At 49.0% G+C, this 25,165-nt stretch overlaps 1 protein-coding gene across 6 annotated transcripts in view; it reads left to right on the plus strand.

Annotated features, from left to right (window-relative positions):
* MARF1 (meiosis regulator and mRNA stability factor 1) overlaps nucleotides 1-25,165 on the plus strand; it is a 47,999-nt gene that overhangs the window by 14,707 nt on the left and 8,127 nt on the right. For 2 of the 6 annotated variants that reach the window (XM_085017508.1, XM_085017510.1), the window contains exons 8-25: nucleotides 203-628; nucleotides 927-1,084; nucleotides 1,439-1,597; nucleotides 2,901-3,093; nucleotides 3,796-3,974; nucleotides 6,127-6,207; nucleotides 9,223-9,459; nucleotides 9,586-9,705; nucleotides 10,397-10,575; nucleotides 12,124-12,344; nucleotides 13,845-13,987; nucleotides 14,159-14,292; nucleotides 15,648-15,850; nucleotides 16,753-16,980; nucleotides 20,572-20,802; nucleotides 23,959-24,171; nucleotides 24,683-24,743; nucleotides 24,828-24,953. In XM_085017508.1, the coding sequence (XP_084873634.1) occupies nucleotides 203-628; nucleotides 927-1,084; nucleotides 1,439-1,597; nucleotides 2,901-3,093; nucleotides 3,796-3,974; nucleotides 6,127-6,207; nucleotides 9,223-9,459; nucleotides 9,586-9,705; nucleotides 10,397-10,575; nucleotides 12,124-12,344; nucleotides 13,845-13,987; nucleotides 14,159-14,292; nucleotides 15,648-15,850; nucleotides 16,753-16,980; nucleotides 20,572-20,802; nucleotides 23,959-24,171; nucleotides 24,683-24,743; nucleotides 24,828-24,953 (3,292 nt within the window). The remainder of the gene's footprint in view (nucleotides 1-202; nucleotides 629-926; nucleotides 1,085-1,438; nucleotides 1,598-2,900; nucleotides 3,094-3,795; nucleotides 3,975-6,126; nucleotides 6,208-9,222; nucleotides 9,460-9,585; nucleotides 9,706-10,396; nucleotides 10,576-12,123; nucleotides 12,345-13,844; nucleotides 13,988-14,158; nucleotides 14,293-15,647; nucleotides 15,851-16,752; nucleotides 16,981-20,571; nucleotides 20,803-23,958; nucleotides 24,172-24,682; nucleotides 24,744-24,827; nucleotides 24,954-25,165) is intronic. The other 4 variants (XM_021086172.2, XM_085017511.1, XM_085017509.1 and 1 more) reach the window with 2 other exon arrangements.

The raw sequence follows: 25,165 nt of genomic DNA on the forward strand, positions 1-25,165 counted from the left end.
GATCCTGTCACAGCTTGCAGCAATACTAGATCCTTAACACACTGGGCGAGGCCAGGGACCGAACCCACATTGTCATGAATACTAGTTGGGGTCTTAACTTGCTGAGCCACATTAGGAATTCCACTCCTAGTCCTTCTTAATTTGAAATTGAATGTGCGCCCTTGAGTTAACCTGTTATAACACTTTTTCTCTGTGTCAACAGTGCCACACTCTGCTCTACGTTTATAACCTACCAGCAAATAAAGATGGCAAGAGCATCAGCAACAGACTCCGACGCCTGTCTGATAACTGTGGTGGGAAAGTGCTGAATATCACAGGATGCAGTGCAATTCTCCGCTTCATAAACCGGGATAGCGCAGAACGGGCTCTGAAGCGAATGGAAAACGAAGATGTCTTTGGTAATAGGATCATTGTGTCATTTACTCCAAAAAGTGGAGAACTCTGTGAAACAAAGAGTTCAAATGCAACTGCTGATAAAGCAAAGTCTCCCAAAAAACTTAAGAATCCAAAATTGTGCCTCATCAAAGATACAAGTGAACCATCTTCCAGTGCCAAAGCTGCACCTGGAAAAGGGTCGCAGGCAAATTCTGGATCTGCTACCAAAAATACCCATGTTAAAAGTTTACAGGTAATTGTGATACCTCTTGCTTTCGGAAGCTTATGGTGTCTGTCTGTATGCTTGCTTGGTTTTGGTGTGTCCTTTTTTTCCATTTTTGAGGATACTCAGAGTCAGATTTTGTTTGTTTGTCAGTGCTTGCAGTGTGTGGAGGTTCCCAGGCAGAAGTTGAACCCCTAACCACAGCAGTGACAGTACCGGATACTTACTGTTCCACCAGCAAACTCCCAGAGTCACATGTTTTCTATGTGAGTTCTGACACAGTTTGGGGACTTACCCATTAAACTCCCTTGCTCTTGTCTCTTTTAAGGAGCTGTGCCGCCTGGAGTCGAAGACCGGCGCTCGAATCAGTGAGCCCCAGCAAGGCCACCCAAGGCCAGTAGCACCTCCTCACAGAAACTCAAGTGCTGCAGCGCTCACACCTAAAACCTCGGGGGCGGCAGAATCCGTTTACAAAACCAATCCGAAGTAGGTTCCAATAATCTCCCTCATAGTTGCTTGTTTGTTTTGTTTTTTTTTTTTTCTTTTTTTAGGGCCGCACGCACAGTTTATGGAAGTTCCCAGGCCTAGGCCTAGGTGAATAATAGGAGCTACAGCTGCCGGCCTACACCACAGCCACAGCCGTGCTAGATCTGAGCTGTGTCTGTGACCCACGCCACAGCTCATGGCAACACCGGATCCTTAACCCACTGAGCAAGGCCTGGGATCGAACCTGCGTCCGCGTGTTTCCTAGTCAGGTTCCTTTCAACAGGAGCTCCTGCTGCTTGTCTTAATGTGAAGGAAAATGAGGGACCTTTTCCCTTCACTGTTTCCCTCCATTAGGAAAGAGAACCTCAGTGCCCGAAGTGTTCCCAGTTCTCCTGTCGAGAAAAAGGATAAAGAGGAGACTGTCTTCCAAGTGAGCTACCCCTCTGCTTTTAGCAAGCTGATCACTTCAAGGCAAGTTGGTCCTCTGCTCACCTCTCAGTCTTGGTCTTCGCGGTAAGTGGGGTTTTTCTGGTTGTTGTTGTTTCGTATGGGGTACAGGGTTGGCCCCACTCGCAGCACGCAGAAGTTCCCGGGCCAGGGATCAAACTCATGCCGCAGTAGTGACAACGCCAGATCCTTAACACACGGAGCCATCAGGAAACTCCACACACATACACTTTTTTTTGGTCGGTAAATAGTTCTTGATCTATGGAGTGGTTATGTGGAGTCGAAGAGGTTATGAAATAATGTGTTTGTTTAACAGAATTCAGGCAATACAGAAGTGCATAATTAAAAGAAATATTTCATCTGTCCTCTGCCAGCCCCCTTTTCCTCCAGTAATGTTGGGGGATATTGTTTCTTTCCATTTCTCTCTGCTCTGTGTGGGAATCTTGGTAAGCTGAGGTCAGAGAGAGAAGCCTGTCCCGGAGTCCTTGGCCCCTGATGGGAGGCACGTTGCAGTGTCCTTACCATGTACTCACTATGTCCTCATCGTGTCATCATGCTGCGAGAAAGGCCCAAACCGACAGACATTGGTTATTCTTACTCATGGAGTAGTAAGAGGGTTTGAAGAATGAGGGTCTCTGTTAACCACTGTAACACTCTGAACAGTGCAGAACTGATTTAAGCTTCCTCAACACCCACTGACTAATTCTGGAAACTTGGAAGACAGAAGGAGCTGCAGGGCCAGGTTGCATCCCACAAGCCCCTTCTTGCATCATTTTGGTTCTGATGAGCTGGAGAAGACGTGCTATGGAAAGTGACTTTGGGGCGTTCCCTGATGGTGCAGCAGGTTAAGGGCCTGGTGTCAGTGCTCTGGCTCGGGTCATTGCTGTAGTGTGTGTTTGATCCCTGGCCTGGGAACTTCCAAATGCTGTGGATGCCACAAAAAAAAAAAAAAAAAAAAAAAAAAAAAGGTGACTTTGTACCTGTAAAATGACATCTACAAATTCATATGGAAGTTTTTCCATGACAACATATGAGCAAGAATAACTAGCTTTCTCAGACCTGGGGGAGTGGGGGGAAAGGGGTAAATGAAAGCAGGAAGTTAATTCCTCAAGCCTGTCCGTAATTTCTGCCTTTAGCTTTAATCCAATAACAGAATATTTGGTATTAATTTATTTGTTGTTAATAAGAGGGTCAACAGATAGAACTTTTGGCAATTGAGTCTCAATCATGGAAGATAAAAAGATAATTCGAAAAGCAAATTGTATTGTGGAGGGCTGTTTTTGCACACCGCCAAACAAAATCCAAATGATATAAGCTAAATAAATAGAATACTGTTTTTAAAAAATAATCTCAATATGTATATTTTAAGCAGGAGTATGTCCCTAAACCCTTTCAACAGAGCATCCCCACTTGCTTTCAACGTTGCAAATTCAAGCGTTGCTGCCGACTGCCCAGACCCGTTTGCAAATGGTGCTGACATCCAGATCAGCAACATAGACTACAGATTATCCCGGAAGGAGCTGCAGCAGCTCATGCAGGAAGCGTTTTCTAGGCACGGCAAGGTAACCTTTTCCCTGGCGTTCCTGCCTTTGTTTCAACCCTTGCTGGTCTTTCAAGTCAAGAGCACTTAGTTCAGTACCCATTACAGGCAGGAGGCAAGCATTCCTGAGGAGCAGGAGCTCCCTCCTGTATTTCCTCTGGTCGCCTCTTGGTGGTGCTGTGTGCTCAGTGTTCAGCCCCAGAGGGCGAGAAGCCTGACGGAGAAGCGCTTGTGGTCACAGGCAGGGCTTTAAGTGGCACTTCGGGATATAAAACATTGATGGGTTTTAATTAGCTCTGGCTGCTAAAATATGGAAATAGGAGTCTAAAATAACATTGTCTATTCTGGTTAATGTCTTACTGTATCTGATTCAGTTTTTAGGTGCACTTTGCTAAAAATACACCTTTTACTGATTCTTAAAACAGCGAGGCTCCCAGTTTTCACCGGGTCTGGAGAAGAACCAAAAGACTCCTTGCGTGTGTTGGCTCCTGAGTCTGCCTGGGAGAGCTCTGATGTGTCCGGGCGCACAGGCAGGCCAGGCTAGGGTCACCTCCCCAAGGTCACCCAGCCTAGCTCAGTCACATTTGGGTTGGCAGAAGTTGAGAGTTCAGGTCCCCCAGGGCAGCGCTGAAGTCCACAAACCAGTTCCCTAATGATTCACCCTCCGTTTTAAGATGACACGGTTCTGGGTAGACACAGCATTCTGTTCTTGTTCTGGCTGTAGGTGAAGAGTGTTGAGCTCAGCCCCCACACGGATTATCAGCTCAAAGCCGTCGTTCAGATGGAAAACTTACAAGAAGCAATCAGTGCGGTGAACAGCCTCCACCGATACAAAATTGGCAGCAAGAAGATCCTGGTCTCACTTGCCACAGGAGCTGCTAATAAATCACTCTCTTTACTGAGGTAAAGAGCAAACAGACAAGCCATTCATTTCAGGAACTAACATTTTTGGCCCAGCAGCAATTTTAGAAATAATAAAAAGAGGCTTTATCCCATTCCCAACCCTCCTATGCGGGTCACATAGGCAGTAGCTTGTGTTCTCCATCGATAGAGATAAAAATAGGGTAGATGTTAGACATAGTAGGTTTGACAGAAGCTAGTGAGAATAATTCACTCTCGTTCAAGTCATTAATCAAAGATAAAGTGCAGCTCACACTTGGCAGGCGCTTAGGAGTAAAATAATTATGCCGCGTATCCAGAATAGGTTCTAAAAATAGTAGACCTCTACAATAAAAGTTTGTAAGCTTGGAAAGTCTGAAATACTACCTTCTAACCTTAGGAGAAGGTAGATTTCTCTCTAAGGGGTAGATCTACAAAGCTTCAAGCTCTCAACTTGCAGGTGTGTCTTTAATGTCAAATAGACACCCAGCCCCACAAATCCACGTGATGATTAGATTAATCTTAAGAAGCTGGTAATGATTTTTATTCTTAAGATGCTTTTGACACACTCTACTGTATAAGTTTAAGGTGTGCAGCATCGTCTGTGCAGTAGGAGCTAACAGTGTTATAGGTCAACTATACTTGAAAATATAAGCAACGCGTAGAAAAAGAGGTCAGTTTTGTGGTTACTGGGGGGGGGGGGCAATAATTGGACAAGGGTAATCAGAAGGTAGAAACTCCCAGTTAGAAGATAGATAAAGAGTTCCCATCATGGCACAGTGAAAACAAATCTGACTAGTAACCATGAAGTTGCGGGTTTGATCCCTGGCCTCACTCCGTGGGTTAAGGATCTGGCATTGCCATGAGTTGTGGTGTAGGTTGCAGACGAGGCTCGGATCCCATGTTGCTGTGGCTGTGGTGTAGACCTGCAGCTATAGCTCTGATTCGCCCCCTAGCCTGGGAACCTCCATATGCCGCAGGTGTGGCCCTAAAAGGACAAAAATAAATAAATAAATAAATAAATAAATACTAGGGTCATAAAGTACAACATGATTAACATAATTAACACTGCTTTATTTTATGTACGGAAAGAGTTCTCATCATGAAGAAATTGTCTTTTATATTGTGTCTATATGAGATGATGGATGTTCACTTATTCTGGTAACATTTCCTGAGGTACACAAGTCAAAACTTCCCCATTATTTTAAGGTTTCTTTCTTTCTTTCTTTCTTTCTTTTTTTTTTTTTTTTTTTTTTGACTGCCCCATGAAATATGGAGTTCCTGGGCCAGGGATCAGATCCAAGCGGAGTTGCAACCTACACTGCAACTCTGGTAACACTGGATCCTTTAACCCACTGTGCTGGACTGGAGAGCAAACCTGTGTCCTGGTGCTGCAGAGACAGCACCGATCCCATTGCGCCACAGCAGGAACTCCTACTTTAAGTTATTTTTTTAATTTCCTAGAGTAAAAGTAATACCCATGGAAGAAACTTTGGAAATTTCAGAAACATGTAAGGAACAGGGAACAAAAAATCATCCATAATCCTATGGCTCAAAGCCAGTCACTCTTAACAGTTTTTGTATCTTCAACTCTTGGAATTCCTTTCCCCTGTCTGTTATGAGCTGCACTGTAGCAGGAGGTAGGCTTTTCTGCCTCTGCTCTGAATTAACAGTGTTTGTGTCAGTGACTAGTCAGTGTCTTTCTGATACACAGGTATGGAAAGCCCTGTGCTTGAGTCTGATAAAAATCCAAGTGTGTGACTTATTATTCTTTTTTCTTTCTCTTTTTTTTTTTTGCTTTTTAGGGCCACACCTGTGGCATATGGAAGTTCCCAGGCACGGGGTTAATCGGACCTACAGCTGCCAGCCTACGCCACAGCCACAGCAACGTGGGATCTGAGCCATGTCTGCAACCCACACCGCAGCTCATGGCAACACCAGATCCTTAACCCACTGAGTGAGTCCAGGAATCAAACCTCATGGTTCCTAGTCAGATTTGTTTTTGCTTTGCCACAAGGGGAGCTCCCCTCAAATGTGTTCTTTACATTTTTCTGGAAGATCAACTCTCACATATAAATGGGTAACTTTGTTTTGCATACACGATATGTTAATCATTTTTATGAACTCTTTTTAAAATACAGCTTGTTCTCTAATTGGCTAAACTTTTGTCTTACAGTGCAGAAACAATGTCTATTCTTCAGGATGCTCCCGCCTGTTGTCTGCCTCTTTTCAAATTTACAGACATCTATGAAAAAAAGTGAGTGAGGGTTATTTATTTTTTTTTTCATTGATCCAGTCAGTACTTGGGTGATTTCCTTGCATAAAGCTGGTACCAGCTCTTAAGGAACATCCAGCCTAGCGGAGAAAATGAGACAAAGACAGTGGTATTCAGCTTGACATTCCAGTTTTAACACACAGTTTATTTCTTTAAATTTTTTATTTGTTTTGGCTGCACTTGTGGCATGCGGAAGGGATTGAACTTTTTGGGAGTTCCCTGGTGGCCTTTCAGTTAAGGATTTGGCATTGTTGCTGCTGTGGTGCAGATTTGGTCCTTAGCCCAGGAACTTCCGCATGTCGTGGGCATGGCCAGAAAAAAAGAAAGTCTTTCATTTATAGCACATTTAGATCTCAGTCCCCAAAGCTGTACTTTCATTTTTTTCCACTTGCCTGATGCTTTTTGTTATTCCTTGAGCGAACATTTTCAAGCACCTTCTGGACGGTAGCCTCTCTGGACGGCAGGCACTGGATCTGACCTGACACTGTGTCTTCTGTGCGCAGCACACAGTAGATGCTCAGCAGGTGCTTAGCAGAATGAAAGGCTCTGTGGAGGGTGCAAAGCCAGGGAGAGAGCCCTTGTCCTTGATGGGGTTATGTCTGGAAGGGAAGAGACACTGTTTATTATAAAAGAAAACCATCATTAAAGAAAACCATCAAAGAAAACCATCATTAAAAAGGAGCGGGAGGGAGAAAATGCTCTGAGGATACAGAGGCTGGAAAGAACCAGGAGTTTGACCATTATCCCATGGCTGGTGGGAGCCAGCGAGGTATCAGAGGAAGCGGGGCAGTGGGAAGATCCTGCAGGTGGCTGCAGAGGAAGGGCCAGGGCGGGGATGGCGTGGTGGGACAGGGGGGAACAGAAGCACCCGTCGCCGCTCTGAGCAGGTGCTGTCGGAACAGAGGGAACGCGACGCCACGGAAGTCTCGGACAGCGGTGAAATAGGTTTTGGTGACTAGTTTTGTGTAGCAGGCAAAGTAAAAAATGGAGGTCAGTGTGATTCTGCGTTTTTTGCCTGGGTGACTGGGAGGATGGTTATGTGCTGAACCAAAAGAGAGAAGTAGAGGAAGCTTGTTTAGGAAGTACACTGAGGTTTGATCTTGGCCTTGGGCGAATGAGTCCTAGGGGGTGGTGGGTGTGTTGGGCTCTCTGGGCAGAGAGGTCACGTGGTCTTCTGCACTTGGGAAGTCTCCCTCGGGAAGAGCCAGCTCTGACTATAACGGCAGGTACTTACTTGCCTGCAGGTGATCACAAGAGACCCGGGAGCCCATGAGCTCAGGGAGGGAGGAGAGTGGAAGGAGCCAGGGACAGAGACTGGCCAGAGCGTTATAGGGGGCGGGGGGCGGGAGTTGGGGGCTGAGGAAGTGGTGTGGGGTTGGGGTGCGGGGGGGCCACTGGTGACAGGGGCGGCTCTGAAGAGTCGTGTGGGGAACATTTTGGAGGGAAGGGGTGGCAGACTGGATGGTGAAGCTCTGGGGAGACCAGCTGTGTCCACTACAGGGTACACCCGAGGGCTCCAGACCGAGAGAGCCCAGAGGGGGCCGCATCTATGGAGTGGGGCAGCGTGGGGGCCGGGATTCAAGACGGGTGGTGGTAACGGGGATCTGAGTGTGTAGGGCGGGCCCTGGGAAGGGGCCATTCCAGCAGCTAACACTTGGCACTTTCCATGTGCTGAGCCCCCTCCCTGAGTCACTACGTTTAATGCGCGCGTCAACCCTGTGAGGTAAGGATTGTCGCCCCATCTTATAGATGGGAAAACTGAGGCCTGGACTGGTTATGTAACTTGACTAAGGTCACACAGGTTGAATCAGGTTTGAATTGAAATCTGTCTGCCTTCAGATCCTGTGCCTTTTGGCTCCAGGTGTGAAGGACATGAGTCAGGGTGGTGCTGGGGGAATCCCGCCTCAGAGGAAGTGCAGGTCAGGAGGCCTGAGTGGAGGAGATGCAGGGGAGTGTCTGGAAAGGGATGTGTCGTTTGAGTGACGGGAGCAGAGATGGTGAGACGGGATATAGAGGGATTTGGAAGTGAGGGGGAGGCCAAGCTGAAAAGGGCCATAGCAGATAACTTTCCATCTCAAAAAATAAGGTGAGCCATTTATAGAGACTGTGCAAGGTCAGAGGGTAGGTACCAAATGGTATATATAATCACTGTGACAGGCACTGGGCCAGGGATGATGGAAAGGAGTGCCAAGCATCACTGGTTCGATGGTGAATGAATTTATAGTAACATTATCCCAGTATCACTTTTTGAAGAGGCAGGGGAACCGTTCTTGGTTGTAGCCCTTTATCTAAGCTGTCAGATACTTCTTTTTCCTTTATTTCTTTTTTTAGCGTCCATTTCTTTCTTTTTAAATTACTCAATGAATTTTATTGCATTTATAGGTGTACAACAATCATCACAACCCAATTTTACAGCATTTCCATCCCTCAGTGCCTTCTCCCCACCCCCCAATCTGTGTCATTTGGAAACCATAAATTTTTCAAAGTCTGTGAGTCAGTATCTGCTCTGCAAAGAAGTTCATTGTGTCCTTTATGTATTTATTTATTTATTTATTTTTTGTCTTTGTGTGTTTTAGGGCCACACCCGAGACATATGGAGGTTCCCGGGCTAGGGGTCAAATCAGAGCCGTAGCCGCCAGCCTGCACCAGAGCTGCAGCAGTGGGGGATCTGAGCCGCGTCTGCAACCTACACCACAGCTCACGGCAATGCCAGATCCTTAACCCACTGAACGAGACCAGGGATCAAACCTGCGTCCTCACGGATGCTAGTTGGGTTCATTAACCACTGAGCCACGACAGGAACTCCCCCTTCTTTTAGACTCCACACGTAAGTGATGGCATTTGATGTTGGTGTCTGTCTGACTGACTGACCTCACTTAGCGTGATAATTTCTAGGTCCATCCAAGTTGCCACACATGCCTAAATGGTCAGATGTTTCTGTACAGTCAAAGAAGAATGTTCTCCGTAAGTCAGCATCTGTCTTTTTCCCGCTCCTAGGTTTGGACACAGGTTGAATGTGTCAGATTTGTATAAGCTGACAGACACGGTCGCAATCCGTGAACAGGGAAACGGACGGCTGGTGTGTCTCCTCCCCAGCAGTCAGGCCCGCCAGAGCCCGCTGGGGTCTTCGCAGTCGCACGACGGCTCCTCAACAACCTGCAGCCCGATTATATTTGAAGAGTTAGAATACCATGAGCCGGTCTGCAGGCAGCACTGTCCCAATAAGGATTTCAGGTAGGTTGCCCATTGCCCTTGGGGATAGGCTCCTGCCCAAGGCCTCGGAGCTTCTGCCAGCATGACCTTGGCAGCGTTTTAGACCCCTGAGAAATGTCAGCTCTCTTGTTGTTCTCTTTTCGGCAGCGAACATGAATTCGATCCAGACTCTTACAAGATACCCTTTGTGATTCTCTCCTTGAAGACGTTCACGCCCCAGGTTCACAGCCTCCTGCAGACACATGAGGGCACCGTGCCTTTATTGAGGTGACCTGTCAAAGCCGTTGTGATTCGATGCCTCGGTCCTCCTCTCTATAGAACGTCTGCCTTCTGCCTGCCCCTCTCGCCAGGCCTGTGCTGGCCCGCGCTCCAGCCTGGCGTTTTTAGCTACCAGTTGTAGTCAAAGCGTATCTGGAATGGGATCCATTCACTCCGTGTTTCCACGAGAAAATGGGTGTTTGCTGTATTTTAGAAACATGAGTGAATAGAGTGGTTTCCTCTCCGCAGGGGTTATTGGGAGGTGTGCACAAGTACTTCAGGAGAGCACACGGTCTCAAATAGTTAGAGATTTCAACATTTGAGGGGGAAAAATTTTTTTTTCAAAAGTCCATTTAACCACACGTTGGTCAGCTTAATAGAGGCGCCAGCACAGAACCAAGTTGCCTTAAAGCCCCCAAGCTGTTATGTTAGAGGACATCGAACTCAGAATCCAGCTGCCTTATTTTTAAGTCCCTCGGCTCGAAAATTGCCCAGGAATTTCTGGTACCATCAGATGGCCTCAGAGGGAGAAATGCCACAGTGATTGCCTTCCTGGGACCTTAATTTTAACTTTCAAACCCTGATCACGGGCATCTTAACAGAAATGATTTATGAATGGATGCATTAAAATAAAGGCATCTGTTTAGTGGGTGCTTTGCTCTTTATTATTTTAAATAACCTGTCTCTCCCCCCGCTTCAGTTTTCCAGATTGTTACACCGCAGAGTTTGGTGAGCTGGAAGTAGTGCAGGAGAATCGTGAGGGGGGCGTTCCCTTGGAGCACCTCATCACCTGCATTCCAGGTGTGAACATCGCCACCGCCCAGAATGGGGTCAAAGTAGTTAAGTGGATTCACAACAAGCCCCCGCCTCCAAACACAGGTAGGAGTCAGGTACTTGGTCGGGTCTGAGCCACCATCTTCTGCAGGTGGAGGCTGTTGGCTTTTCTCCTAAACAGAAGCACTGTTTGCCCATCATAAAGCACCCTGAGTGTCTCCTTTGATCTTTTGAAAACTCTAGAGTGCTAAGGGTTTAGCAGAACTAGACTTTTTGAAAGTCCTAGCATAAATCATGGAAAATATTTAAAGCCCAAATTTCAGGAGTTACAAGTCTCTCTAATTTCGTAAAGCTTTTTTTTGGCTTACCTTTAAAAAAAAGTTTCAGGGAGTTCCCTTCGTGGCTCAGTGGTTATTAACACAAGCCCGACCAGGATCCATGAGGTTGCGGGTACGATCCCTGGCCTTGCTCAGTGGGTTAGGGATCCAGCGTTGCCATGAGCTGTGGTGCAGGGTGCAGATGCGGCTTAGATCCCGCATTGCTGTGGCTCTGGTGTAGGCCGGCGGCTACAGCTCCGATTCGACCCCTAGCCTGGGAACTTCCATATGCTGAGGGTGTGGCCCTAAAAAGCAGGAAAAAAAAAAAACAGTTTCAGGCATTTGAAGGCAATTTCTCTGAATGCAGGTTGACTTGGAATTTATTTTGCTCAACATCTCTGACTCCGACCAATGTGAAGATAGATTGAACTCTAAAGGCAAGGGACTGGGATGTTTGAACCAAGGTGTGGGAGAGTTTCTGAGCTCCAGGCACCCCATCCTGCTACCTGGGCACAGCACTATAGGTTGCTGCCTTCGTGTCCACTCTTCCCTCAGCACGACCCCCTTTACTCCTCCTCTTCTCCTCCCACCTCCCCCTCATCCTGTAGGAAGAAAGGAAATGTGAACGAGGAAGTTCAGTTTGTGCCAAAGCCTCTTAACCCACAGCCTCTTGCCTTTCCCCTCGGGCCTGGCCCGTCCCTGCCATGTGTTAAGCTGCTCCCTCCTTTCTCTCTCTTGTGCCATTGGCCTCCTAGTCCCTTATAAAGGTTTCGATGTTATTATTTTTATGTTTTTAATGAAAATTCTTCATTATGTGAACATTCAAGATACATGCAAAAACCTCTTCCTTAGTTTTCTCTCATGCTGGCTCTATATCGTGGCTTTCTGTGGTTTCCTGGGCAACATTTTCAGCCCCTCTCTGGGTTAATCAGGCCCTTCTGGGCTACCTGCTTGATGACCATTTATGCTTTTGTTTCTGTGAGGAAGTGTGTTAATCACAAATGGATCTTTGACATTCAGCCAGTTGATAAGCTGGAAACGGCCTGTGTATTTACACTTCTGCTCCAAGCCCACACTGTGGTGAGCTTTGCCGTACTTGGACAGGTTGATCTTAGAAGGAGTGGGAGAGCATCCGCCAGCCCGTAAAGAAGTCGGGCTAGGCGGCTGGTTGTATAGCACCCGGGTTCCGCAGCGGAGAAGCAGAGTGGCTCTGGGGACTTGTCTGCTTGGTCCTTGCACACAGGCAAGGGAGTGCAAGGTTAGTTACCTTCCTCTCGGCTGCTGCCGTCATGCTTTGTGTCTCACGCACCTTCTTGTTCTCTCCCCACATATTTAGACCCCTGGCTCCTGCGTTCTAAAAGTCCTGTGGGTAACCCCCAGCTGATCCAGTTCAGTAGAGAAGTGATCGATTTACTGAAGAGCCAACCATCCTGTGTCATACCGATCAGTAATTTCATCCCATCTTACCACCATCATTTTGCAAAGCAGTGCCGGGTATCAGACTATGGATATTCTAAGCTGATCGAATTATTAGAAGCAGTGCCTCATGTGTTGCAGGTAAGGAGTGCCAAGAGATTATTCGTTCAAAGATGGAAATATTCCTCCGTGGCTTTAGCTACCTCCACCAAGGAAACAGCATAGCTCCAAGCCTGACTCCTGAGACGTCAGCTCAGAGCAAAACATCCCGTAAAAACTTTCTGCACACCTGATGCGGCCTTCTCAGTTTTTCAGAAAGCTGTATGTTTCTGGAGTTCCATCATGGCTCAGCGGAAACGAATCTGATTAGTAACCATGAGGACACAGGTTCGATCCCTGGCCTTGCGCAGTGGGTTAAGGATCCGGTGTTGCTGTGAGCTGTGGTGTAGGTCACAGACGCAGCTTGGATCTGGCATTGCTGTGGCTGTGGTGAGGCCAGTGGCTGCCGCTCCAGTTTGACCCCTCGCCTGGGAACCTCCATATGCAGCAGGTGCAGCAATTAAAAAAAAAAAAAAGAAAAGAAAGCTATGCATTTCCAACTTAAAGGCACTCCTAGGTGCATTGAGGAATATTTTCCTTCTAATCACCATAAGCTGCCTTCCCTTCTCCTTGCACAGTCCTCTCCACAATCCTTCACTGTCACACCAGAGCAGCTGTCACAACAGCTTACCTTTTTTATGAAGGAGTTCAAGACCAGTGACCAGGCTAGAGCCTGGCATTGCTTCATAAGGAGTCTGCTTATTAACCTACAGTGTTATAATAGCTCCCACCTGTAAAAATGGCCTGAAGAACTTGAGCTTTTGTTTTGGTCTTTTGTTGCTGCTGCTGTTTGTTTTGGTCCTTTTCATGGCCGCACCTGCCACATACGGAGCTTCCTAGGCTAGGGGTCCTTTTAACCCACTGAGAAGGGCCAGGAATACAGGGATTGAACCTGCATTCTCATGGATACTCCTTGGCTTCTTAACCCACTGAGCCACAGCAAGAACTCCTTGAGCTGTTTTTTATTTTATTTTAATTAATTAATTAATTTTGCTTTGCAGGCCTGCACCTGCAGCATATAGAAGTTCCCAGGCTAGGGGTCGAATCAGAGCTGCAGCTGCCAGCCTACACACAGCAAGGTGGGATCTGAGCCATGTCTTTGACCTACACCACATGGCAGCGCCAGATCCTTAACCCACTGAGTGAGGCCCAGGATCAAACCTGCATCCTTATAGACACTAGTTGGGTTCGTAACCCACTGAGCCACAATAGGAACTCCTGAGATGTCTTTTAGAGACAAAATTATTTGCCCAAACTGATAATGGTGTGCTTTTCATTTCTGTGCTTATTTATGACTATTTAGGAAAGGGCATGCAAAAAAAAAAAGGGGGGGGGGGTAGGTCCAAGACACTTGAGCAATTGTTCATTCTGATGCCTACATTTCATGGATCTACATGTGTTTCAAAATGCAGAGATCATACATGAAAAGGATTTGTTTTCTGAGGGTAGTAACAGGAGAGAGAGAGAGAGAGAAGCCATCCAAGAGAAAGTCAGGCTCTGCCAAGGTCTCGAGTATGCATAACCAGAGTGTTTGATTTGCAGATTCTTGGAATGGGCTCCAAACGTCTGCTGACCCTCACCCACAGGGCCCAGGTGAAGCGCTTTACTCAGGATTTACTAAAACTTCTCAAATCCCAAGCCAGCAAACAGGTCATTGTGAGGGAATTCTCACAGGCTTACCACTGGTGAGTTGATGGGGGGGTGGGGGGAAAGCCAGATGTTATAGACACTGTTCTTTTTCGAAACGTAAAACAACTATCTGACTCTTCTGTTCCGCATTCTTTTGGAAAACTTAGGAAGTTATTTTGGCAAGTGCTGTTTCTCATTCTTCACCCCCTTTCCTGGTTAAAACCTAGGTGTTTCTCAAAGGACTGGGATGTCACGGAATACGGTGTGTGTGAGCTGATTGACGTCATATCCGAGATTCCAGACACCACCGTCTGCTTGTCCCAACAGGAGAACGAAATGGTGATTAGTATCCCCAAGAGAGGTACGTGACCCAGAGCTGCTGGAGCAGCGTCCCCTGTCTCAGTGGTCATTGTAACACAGAATTGTCCCCTCTACCGCCTCTGTGATTCCTCAAGTTTCCGTGGAAGGTGCAGGATGAAAAGTGCTCTGCCAGGCAGTGGATCCTAGGTTCTTCAGAGGAGGTGAAGCCACTTGGCAAGAAAAGCAGGCTAGTTTTTCAGAATTCAAAGGGGAGAAAAGGGCAGAGCCAGCACTTCCTTCAGATGCCTCCTGCAGCCTGTGTGTGGCTGTTTGCACTGTACTTATCCACTTGTCAGTTCCTGTGGTTGTTGCCTCTTTTTTTGTTTGTTTTGTTTTGTTTTTTAGGGCCCCACTCGCAGCATATGGTGGTTCCCAGGCTGGGGGTCGAATTGGAGCCAGATCCAAGCTGCGTCTTCGACCCACACCACAGCTCACGGCAATGATGGCTCCTTAACCCTCTGAGCAAGGCCAGAGATCGAACCTGCGTCCTCATGGATGCCAGTCAGATTCGTTAACTGCTGAACCACGACGGGAACTCCTGTCTCTTCTTTTTAACTCCAAGCTGCTTTTCCTTTGTGCACTTGAGAAGGAACGAAAAGGAAAATTGATCTCTCATCTTGCCCGTTTTAGTAGTTCCAGTTAGAGTCCAGGACCTGGGGTGGGAAAGTTAAGTTTACACACCATCATTTGCCCTCTATCCCTCATTAGCGGTTCCTCAGCCGTGTTCCTGCCAGCTCATGTCCGTGAACTCATAGTATTCCAGAGCTCAAATGACCAGTGTCAGTCTTTTCCTCATTCTAATTTAAAATACAATACACACAGAAATCTAAGTTTACATTTTGTTCTCCTGTATTTTTGTTAAACTTTCAGTGCCTGATAGTCTTGGCTACAGGCAATTTTACCTAGAAGATCAGGTGAATAAACAAAAAACATTCAAAAATGTGATTTGATAAAATAATTTCTAGGTTCCTATTTCAAGTACAGAGACGTGTCTGTTTGTCCTGTTCATATAGGTGGAGTCGGTGTGGGGAGGGCAGGGGCTGGAGAAATGACTTGTAGCCTGTGAGGTGGAATCACACAGGTGTGTGTGTACGAGTGTGTGTGTGTGTGTGTGTCACGGCTTCCTGTGTGTGTACGTGTGTGTGTGTGTGTCACAGCTTCCTGGTGTTCTGCCCTTAACTGCAGTTGGAAACCATGGAAGAGCGTGTTTGTTTTCGATTGTGTGTGTTTGGAAGCCAGGGATGGAATCCCTTGTAATCTGTGCCTAGGACTCACTACACTAAGAATGTTAAACACAAATGGGCAGACTTGTGATTTACAGGGTTTTAAAAAAAAATTTGTTGGTTTTTTTAAAAGAACGTACCCAGGATGAAATAGAAAGGACAAAACAGTTCTCCAAGGATGTTGTGGATTTGCTGCGGCATCAACCCCATTTCCGGATGCCCTTTAATAAATTTATCCCCTCTTATCATCACCACTTTGGCCGGCAGTGCAAACTCGCCTACTATGGGTTTACCAAACTCCTTGAACTTTTTGAAGCCATACCTGATATTTTACAAGTAAGTTAAGGAATTCTAATTATGTCTTTCAGAACTATGTATGGGGGAATTTTACAAGTTTTTTAGGCTTGTTTCCTTTGGGAGTAGGGAGTTAGGAAATTAGGATCAAAGTTTGAAATATTTCGACCCGAGTAGTTATATTGTTGGCTCGTTAGCATTTTTAGGTAAATGTCGCTTTTCCTCCAATGAAGAAAGGAATCATTCTTCAGATGAGTTTTAAGGTAACTGTTGAGAAAAGGATTAAATAGTTTGCTTTTATAAACTGAAATTTATGATTCATAAACTGAATCTTCTCTCATTAGCCCCATAATTTTCAGGTCTCTTCTGTTGGAGATGGGGGTGAGACATGAAGTGATAGAAATGCTTGCCTGTTAAGCTGTTGATAAATTAAACCAGATTTCTGTTGTTTTTATCAGTGTTACTTTTTTTTTTTTTTTTTGGGTCTTTTTAGGGCCACACCCAGGGCATATGGAAGTTCCCAGGCTAGAGGTCCAATTGGAGCTGTAGCTGCCGGCCTACGCCACAGCCACAGCCACAGCCAGATCCAAGCCATGTCTGTGACCTACATCCTCAGGGATACCAGTCAGGTTCATTGCTGCTGAGCCATGATGGGAACTCCCCAGCAGTACCGTTTTTGACTCCTAAAATGCTTTAAAATGGTTTACGTGCAGTCGAATCTACAATACTTCCTTCACTATTTCTAAGTGAACAACCTCAGCAGCGGTCCATGTCTCCATATTACCATGCCACCAATTTCCAGAACTTTTTAACCTCCTAAAACTGAAACGCAGTATCCACTAAAGAACACTGAAGTGCTTCTCGGTTTATAGTCGTGTACCTTTAACCCCACGAACAGTCACAGCCTGTTAAATCTCCGTCTTCTCTGCTGTGTGTTTGCCAAGGTGCTGGAATGCGGAGAAGAGAAAATCCTCACGCTGACGGAGGTCGAACGCTTCAAAGCCCTCGCTGCCCAGTTTGTTAAACTCCTTCGGTCCCAAAAAGACAACTGCCTTATGATGACAGATCTGCTGACAGAATATGCTAAGACTTTTGGTTACACTTTTCGGCTCCAAGACTATGATGTCAGCTCAGTTTCGGCTTTAACGCAGAAACTCTGCCACGTCGTAAAGGTAACAGTATTTTTTTTTCCCACCGAGAGAACCTTGGGACAGAATCCTCGGGACGAGTGTGAGCGATGTGACTGGCGTTTGTGTGTTGACACCTGCAGTGCTTCCTCTTGCTTCGCAACTGTTAGGTAATGGGAGCTGCCTTGGGTTTGGCAGCTTAGATTCAGTCTCGCCTTCGCGTGTCTGTCAGCGACCTCGCCAGAGCCGGGCTTTGGGAACCACCGAGGTCACCACTGTGTCCCAGGGTGTTTGTTCTCCCGAGGCTCCATCCTGCTGCCCCGAGGCCGGGTCCATCTGCACGGAGCTCCTCCGTCTCGGGGACGTTTCAGGGAGACGTCGAGATGCCGCCTCACCTGCGGTGGCGGCTCAGGAGCCGGCGGGGGCTGCGGGCGGCCGAGGGGCTGGCGAGGCTGCCCGGGAGGGGGCCCCAGCCGCCTCACCCCAGCCTGTCCAGGCGGGAAGAGATGGAAAGGAACACGCACTGAGAGCGGGAGCCCCAGTCGCAGGTCTGCGAGGAACCTCTCTCCGCCGGGCAGTTAGGCGAGACAGACCCTTCGGGGGAGGCCGAGATGGAGCCGGAAGGACGGGCGGGAGGAGGATGCGGGGAGCGGGGGGGCAGCCAGCCCGCGAGCTGCTGGGAGGGCAGGTGCGACGGGGCTGACGCCACCTTGGGGCCCAGCTGGGTGTCGGCACGTGGTGCTGCCCCTGGAGCAGGTCAGCACCGGTGTGACACAGGACCAAAGCCACGCCGTCAGGTTTTATGTGTGTGTGTGTTTTAGGGCCTCACACGTGGCATGTGGAGGTTCCCAGGCTAGGGGTCAAACCAGAGCTGTCACTGCCCGGCCTACACCACAGCCTCAGCCACACAGGATCCAAGCCACAACGGCAACCTACACCACCGCGCAGGGCAACGCCGGATCCTTAACCCACTGAGCAAGGCCAGGGATAGAACCTGCGTCCTCATGGATCCTAGTCAGATGCATTTCCGCCGCGCCAGGATGGGAACTCCCCACACTGAGTCGGTGTTGGCCTGAGGAGGGGGTGAGGAAAGGGCTGCAGGTAACTAGACAGCTTTCGGGTTGTTGGCTTGTGAAGGAGCAGAGCGAGCGACGCGGGCTGAAGAGCCACGGAGCGTTTGGGCGGCTGCTCTTTCCATGGAGGGAGACGCGGCGAGTTGGAGGGCCTGGGGGGGGGGCTCTGCCTGCGGGAGGGTCGGTGGATGACAGAGGGAGAGAAAGGGGGTGGGGGCGCTCCCAAGGTTAATTCCAGGACAGGAGGGAGTGGGGAGCCCCGGCGCAGATGTGGGGGGTGGGGTTGACGTGCGTCGCAGGGAAAGGGCGCATTACCTTCCAGGAGCCGGTTCTCTGCCACTTGGAGGGTCGAGCAGCTGCCTGGCGGGAGGGAGAGATGGGCCTCTGAAGCTCGGGGAGGGCAGAACAGGCTGACCGGGAGGACATGGGGGTGCAGGCCCTGGAGCGCCCTGGGGGTGCTCATAGGGTTCCCGTGGGCACAGCGGGGATATGGCTGCCTGGGTACCGGCTTGGGGCAGGCAGAGCACTGGGTCGAAGGTGGGCTTTTGCCACATGGGTGCCATGAAGAGAGGTGGGGACAGAGACGTGTGGAGTGTGGACAAGAATGTTAATGCACGAACAGCCACCAGCGCCAGGGTGGATGAAAGAGGACGGTGGAGGGAGTTCCCGTCACTGCTCAGCGGAAACGAATCCGACTAGGAACCATGAGGTTGTGGGTTCCATCCCTGGCCTCGCTCAGTGGGTTAAGGCTCCGGCGTTGCCTGAGCTGTGGTGGAGGTTGCTGACTCAGCTTGGATCCCGTGTTGCTGTGGCTGTGGTGTAGGCCGGCAGCTGTAGCTCCTATTAGACTCTAGCCTGGGAACCTCCATATGCCGCAGGTGTGGCCCTAAAATGGCAAAAAAAAAAAAAGAGGAAGGTAGAGAAAGAGTGCGCTCATGAGGCCGGAGGACATAGGAGTCCCTGGCGGCGAAGTTGCAGACAGCTAAGAGTTGTGTGTTCACGTCTTTCTTGTCTCCCGCCCGCTTGTCTGCCCCAGGCCCCCTTGGATGTGCAGGCCACAGGGAGGTTTGAAGGAGTGACTTGGAAGTGGGCCGTGGCAGGTTCCCCAGTGGGGCCTGGGGTGGGATTGAGTGGAAGAGGACGTCCCTGGAGATGAGAAAGTTGGGGAACTGAGAGGCTCTGGTTTGAGACAGGCCCCCTGAGTGCTCATTTGCCTGGGACGATGGCAGTGGTGGCTTCTGTGGATCAGAAGACTGAGCCGTGACCACAGACTGGTGAATCAGGGCAGACGTCTGGGCATTTGGATGTGAGCAGGAAAATCGGGAGAGGCTCCACTGCTGCCCTGGCTACACACCAGGGTCTCCCAGGGAGCTGCTGGGAAATGCCGAGGCCTCTGCAGTTCGTACAGAGTGAGGCCAAGCGCGCTCTGAGCATTGGCATTGTTTATAAACTCGCTTGGTGACTCTAGTGTGTAGTCTGGGTCGAGAATCTAGAGATGTATCTAAGTAGCATCAGTGGAGCTGGTTTTTTTTTCTTTTTAATAATGGCCCGAGCATCTAAGATGACTTGAACTCCCCTGGACGTGTAGCTGTTGGTTGATTAAACCCCAGGTCTGAGGAAAATCTGTGATCTAAATCGTCACAAATCCATAACCACTATGAGGGGGTCGACCCACCTGCCTGGCTCCAGCTGGGCATCCGCTCCAGAGTACCCTGGGACTGGGCTGGCTCCTCAAGGGCCGTCCCCCTCTCTGCCTCCAAGGGTCCAGCACCCTTGAGCGCAACCCGTGGTCTTGGCTCGAAGTCAGATAAAGAGGAAGACGAGGACTCACTTTGCAGGCTGGCCCCCCCACCTGCCCAAGGCCTGCAGGTCGCAGTCACCAAACGCTTGTTTCTTCACATGCTGTTGGGCCCCCAAAGGATCACCTGTGTCTTTTTCGCAATGTCCCCCTCCCCTGCTCATATGCTTCATCAGTTAAAGCCTGTATCTCCTCGAGACTCTGAAAGAATTGAGGAGGAGCATGTAGTCAGACCTGAAAATACCAGCTTTTTTCAGGCACTGTTGGGTTAGAAGAATTTGCCTTGCCCTATTGGCAGAGCAGGTCTCCTGTCACCTCCCGTGTCTAGCCCCTGGGATGCCCATGTGGGAGAGTGCGGGCACAGCAGCTCTGTGGAGGGTGGCCTGCAGTCAAACCACCCCCCTGCCTCCCGAGAATAGCAGCCCTTAATTCGAAAGCTGGGGCCAGCGGGCAGCAGCTGGCCAGTCTTACCTCCTTGTCTTGGGGGCGCAGAAGGAATGCCCTAAGAGGGGGTGGTATGGGTGGAGGTTTCAGGCTGTAGACTAGCAGGGAGGGGGAGAATGGTTTCTGCTGCCATTGGTCTAAAGCATTGGTCTGAAGTCTCAACGAAGCTACAGCAGACCCACCCACTTGACTTCAGTTTAAGGGAAAAACTTCGGGATTTTCCTCTGTGGCTCTCATTTGCCAGAGTGAAACTAGCTGAGCTGGGCGTGACCGGGCTGTCTGTCTCGAGTCCTGAAAAGCTTGCGTTCTTGGTCTCCGCAGGTTGCTGACATGGAATCTGGCAAACAGATCCAGCTGATCAACCGCAAGTCTCTGCGCGCCCTCACTGCCCAGCTGCTGGTGTTGTTGATGTCTTGGGAGGGAACGGCCCATATTTCTGTTGATGAGCTCAAGAGGCGCTATGAAAACACCCACAGCACTCCTCTCAACCCCTGTGAATATGGGTTCATGACCTTGACTGAACTTCTGAAGAGTCTGCCCTACCTGGTTGAGGTATGAATGCTAATGGTTCTAGAACCACCATAATGAAAACTGTTGTATTGGGTATTTCTAGTTAGTTTGCCTAACAGTCTGGATTAGACTGGTCGGTCGTTTTGTGGGTGAATAGACTGAGGTGTGGGCAGGTGTAAGCATCCTGTCCAAACAAGTGACAAGCCAGGGCAAAAGTCCTGGCCTCCGGATTCTTGGACTGGCTGCCTTTTTCCCGTCCCACACTGCATCCTGCTACTGTTTTCTCTTCCTGAAGTAGATGGCTTATGTGGTGGCTTCAAGTAACAGAAAGGAAGGTTGAATGTCTGTTCACCAAGTAGCCTTTCAAGAATGGCACTTCAGGAGTTCCCGTCTTGGCACAGCGGAAATGAATCCAACCAGGAGCCATGAGGTTGCGGGTTTGACCCCCGGCCTCACTCAGTGGGTTAAGGATCCGGCATTGCCATGAAATGTGGTGTGGGTTTGCAGACACAGCTCAGATGCTGCGTTGTTGTGGCTGTGACGTAGGCTGGCAGCTGTAGCTCCGACTCAACCCCTAGCCTGGGAACCTTTATATGCTGCAGGTGCGGCCCTAAAAAGGCACGTCAAGGAAGTTCCTCTGTGGCACGGTGGGTTAAGGGACCGGGTATTACCACAGCTGTGACACAGGCTGCAGCTATGGTGCAGGTTCAGTCCCTGGCCCGGGAACTTCCACAAGCCTGGGTGTCCCTGAAAAGGAAAGAAAGAAAAAAGTTTAAAATTAGACCAATTAACATGAAAAGATACTAAAAGGTCATTGAAATTTTACCACTGACAAAAAGGACCAAGACCAGATGGGTTAAAAATTGGGTTTCAGAGTTCCCGTGGTGGCTCAGCAGAAACAGATCTGACTAGCATGAGGACACAGGTTCAATCCCTGGCCTTGCTTAGTGGGTTAAGGATCTGGTGTTGCTGTGGCTGTGGTGTAGGCCAGCAGCTACAGCTCCAGTTCAGCCCCTATCCTGGGAACCTCCATATGCCTCGAGTATGGCCCTAAAAATAAGACCAAAAAAAAAAAAAAAAAGATTTGGGTTTCAACTCAGCTAAAGTACAAATAACTCCAGTTTCTTAAAAACCACTCTAGGTTGCTTGAAAAAAAAAAAAAATGTGTGTATGGGAAGCTCATCACTTTTATCAAACCAAAGTAACTTTAATACCAAAAACCCAGTATAGTCCCTTAAAAGAAAATGATTCTAAATAGGATATTAAATTTAGTCTAGGAGTTCCCGTTGTGGCTCAGCGATAATGAACCTGACTAGTATCCATAAGGATGCGGGTTTGATACCTGGCCTTGCTCAGTGGGTTAAGGATCCGGCGGTTGCCCTGAGCTGTGGTGTAGGTCGCAGATTCGGCTCGGATCCCGTGTTGCTGTGGCTCTGGTATAGGCTGGTGGCTACAGCTTCAATTAGACCCCTAGCCTGGGAACCTTCATATGCCACGGGAGCAGCCCTAGAAGTGGCAAAAAGACAATGTGGGGGGGGCATAAAAAACAACAAAAAAGAAAACAAATTTAGTCCAGCAATATAAGGAAACAGTGATATACCATTGTTATATCACCATGTGATTGATAATTACATAAAGATACTGACAAAAACTTTCTCCTTGGCCAAACTTGAATGAGGCTCCCCTGAGCCACCTTCTAGACTTTACCTCATCCCTGGGCCCTGCCCTCTTCCTTGATGGGCCCACATAGCCCAGTTTTAGGGACAGTCTACTACCCTTGGTTTCCTGCCTTGCCCTGCCTTCTGCAAAATCCTGTTAGGTCAGGTTAGCCAGAGTTCCCCCTCCCCTAGATTTCAGCAGTGTCACCTTGGCCATAAATCCTCCCTTTTCCTTGCATCTGGCGTGGAGCCCAGTCCTGCGCTTAGCTTTCCTTTCCCCTGTTGCAGTGGCCGGAATAAAGTCTCTTTTCTCCACTTGACTGTCTAGCCCTGGTTTTCTTTCACAGTATCCAGTCCAGTATTTTCTTTTTTTTCTTTTCTTTTTTTTTTTTTGTCTTTTTGCCTTTTCTAGGGCCGCCTCTGTGGCACGTGGAGGTTCCCAGGCTAGGGATCTCATCAGAGCTGTAGCCACTAGCCTACACCAGAGCCACAGCAACGCTGGAACCAACCTACACCACAGCTCACGGCAACGCCGGATCGTTAACCCGCTGAGCAAGGCCAGGGATTGAACCCGCAACCTCATGGTTCCTAGTCGGATTCCTTAACCACTGCGCCACGATGGGAACTCCCCCGTCCAATGTTTTCTAAAGTCTGTTAGATGAATACTAGTTCTGGGCGGTGTTAGCCCCTTTCCAGAATGTCCAGCTGAGGCTGGAAAGGATCCGTCTCTAGGATATTCTCAGTGCATGTCAAAGACTGAAAGTCTTGTGCCCAAAAAATGTGCTTGACTTTACTTGGGGACGAAAGAGTTTTGTGGGGGTTTTTCCCTTTATTGCCTTCGCTGTTTTTTTTTTTAAAGAACACAGACGTCATCTTCGTCCTGCATCACAGCTTTCCTTGGGACCCCACTTGGGGGGATGAGGTTCAGCGGCCTCAGGCCCCATTGTCTGAGGCACCTCTGACCCCCTAGGGATTCACCCTCTCTCTCTTCACTGCCTCCTTTTGTTTGAGGCCTCAGTTTACCAGTTCCCTTCCTCACTGACAGGCTTTCTTCAGACTCTGCTGTCCTGGACCTACACAAAGAATTTGTTCAAGGCCACAGCCTTCTCTTGGAGGGACCTGTGAATTCATCTCTCCTCCTCCCTGGCTTATTGCCTATTTTCAGGTTGACCTGACATCGTTTCACTCTCAGTTAGAGACCCTCGTTGGGGGCGGGAGGGAAGTTTCTCTCTGTCTCTCCTTTTTTTTTTTTTTTTTTTGCTTTTTAGGGCCATACCCATGGCATATGGCAGTTTCCCAGGCCAGGAGTCGAATTGGAGCTGCAGCTGCGGGCCTAGGCCTCAGCCAGAGCAACGTGGAATCTGAGCTGCATCTGCAACCTACACCACAGCTCACAGCAACCCTGGATTCTTAACCCACTGAGGGAGGCCAGGGACCAAACCCTCATCCTCATGGATCCTAGTCGGGTTCGTTAACCACGGAGCCATGATGGGAACTCCCACTCTGGAAGTTTCTAAGGCCGTGTTTTTTCCTGGACTAGGTTTTTACTAATGATAAGATGGAGGAGTGTGTGAAGCTCACAAGTCTGTACCTGTTTGCCAAGAACGTGCGGTCCTTACTTCATACCTACCACTACCAGCAGCTGTTCCTTCATGAGTTTTCCGTGGCCTATACCAAGTATGTCGGAGAAATGCCGCAGCCCAAGACGTACGGCTTCGGCAGCGTGGAGGAGCTCCTGGGGGCAATCCCGCAGGTGCGTGTGCTCCTGAGTTATCGGAGGGCAGGGCGGCTGGGGAGCTGAGATGAGGGACTGGGGGACAGAAGGGGCCACAAGCCCCTGGCTCCTCTGTCTTGCAGGAGGCAGGCACAGCATCATTAGGCAGGGCCTTAGCTTGAGGGGTGTGGGAGCGCCGCTCATTCCTTGAAGGTGCATTTAGTGTCTGGGAGAAGTTGTTAGCACTCCCACGTGAGAACTAACTTCGGGGTGTACCACCGCATGTTCTGGGAGATGATGTTTTTAGAGCCATGAAGAATATATTTAAATGCTCTTCTGAGACGACACAGCTTTTTCTAAGAAGCACGCTTCTGCCAGCCTCTGTTGCTTTAGAAGCTAACCGAGGTGTAGAAGAGTCCTTCTTGTCACTACTTCAGCTTTTAAGTCCTAGCATGTTGAAGGCCGACATAGTCGGTCGCGCTCTTGCTGCATCTCAGGGCGGATTTTCCCTCCGTTTGCCCTCTTTAACCAGTAGTATGTCTTGTTGCAGGTGGTCTGGATAAAGGGACATGGTCACAAGAGGATTGTCGTGTTAAAAAATGACATGAAAAGTAAGTAAGCCCCGTCCCCTGCCCCTCCAGAGACGTGGGTCTCACGTGTCAGCGCCCCCTCTGACAGCGCCCCCTGTCCTCCAGGCCGCCTGTGTTCACTTGGTGTCTCCCCTGCCGATCATGACCCCCAGCCCTCAGCTGCCGAGCGCATCCTGGAGGTGCCCGAATCCCGCACAGCCTCGGAACTCAAGCTCGGAGCAGGTGGCGACGGTAAGAGAGGAACACAGAGCAGAGCTGCTGAAATCTGGGGGACGTGGCTTGGGGTGTGATGGGGGTGGGGGGGTGGTGACAGTGGGTGGTTTCCATTCATGAAAGGTAAGTGCTCCCACATTTCCCAAAGCAGTCTGCTGTTTGCTTCATGACAGAGAAAAAACTGGCCTGCATCTGATGCCATTTAACGGTTGACCGGTTGGGGTTCTTGA

This window comes from Sus scrofa, chromosome 3 (assembly GCF_054392235.1).
Source record: "Sus scrofa isolate SSC_HxYL_T2T_F1_AM1 chromosome 3, Sscrofa_HxYL_maternal_Yorkshire_Landrace_v2.0, whole genome shotgun sequence".
Classification (NCBI taxonomy): Eukaryota; Metazoa; Chordata; class Mammalia; order Artiodactyla; family Suidae; genus Sus; species Sus scrofa.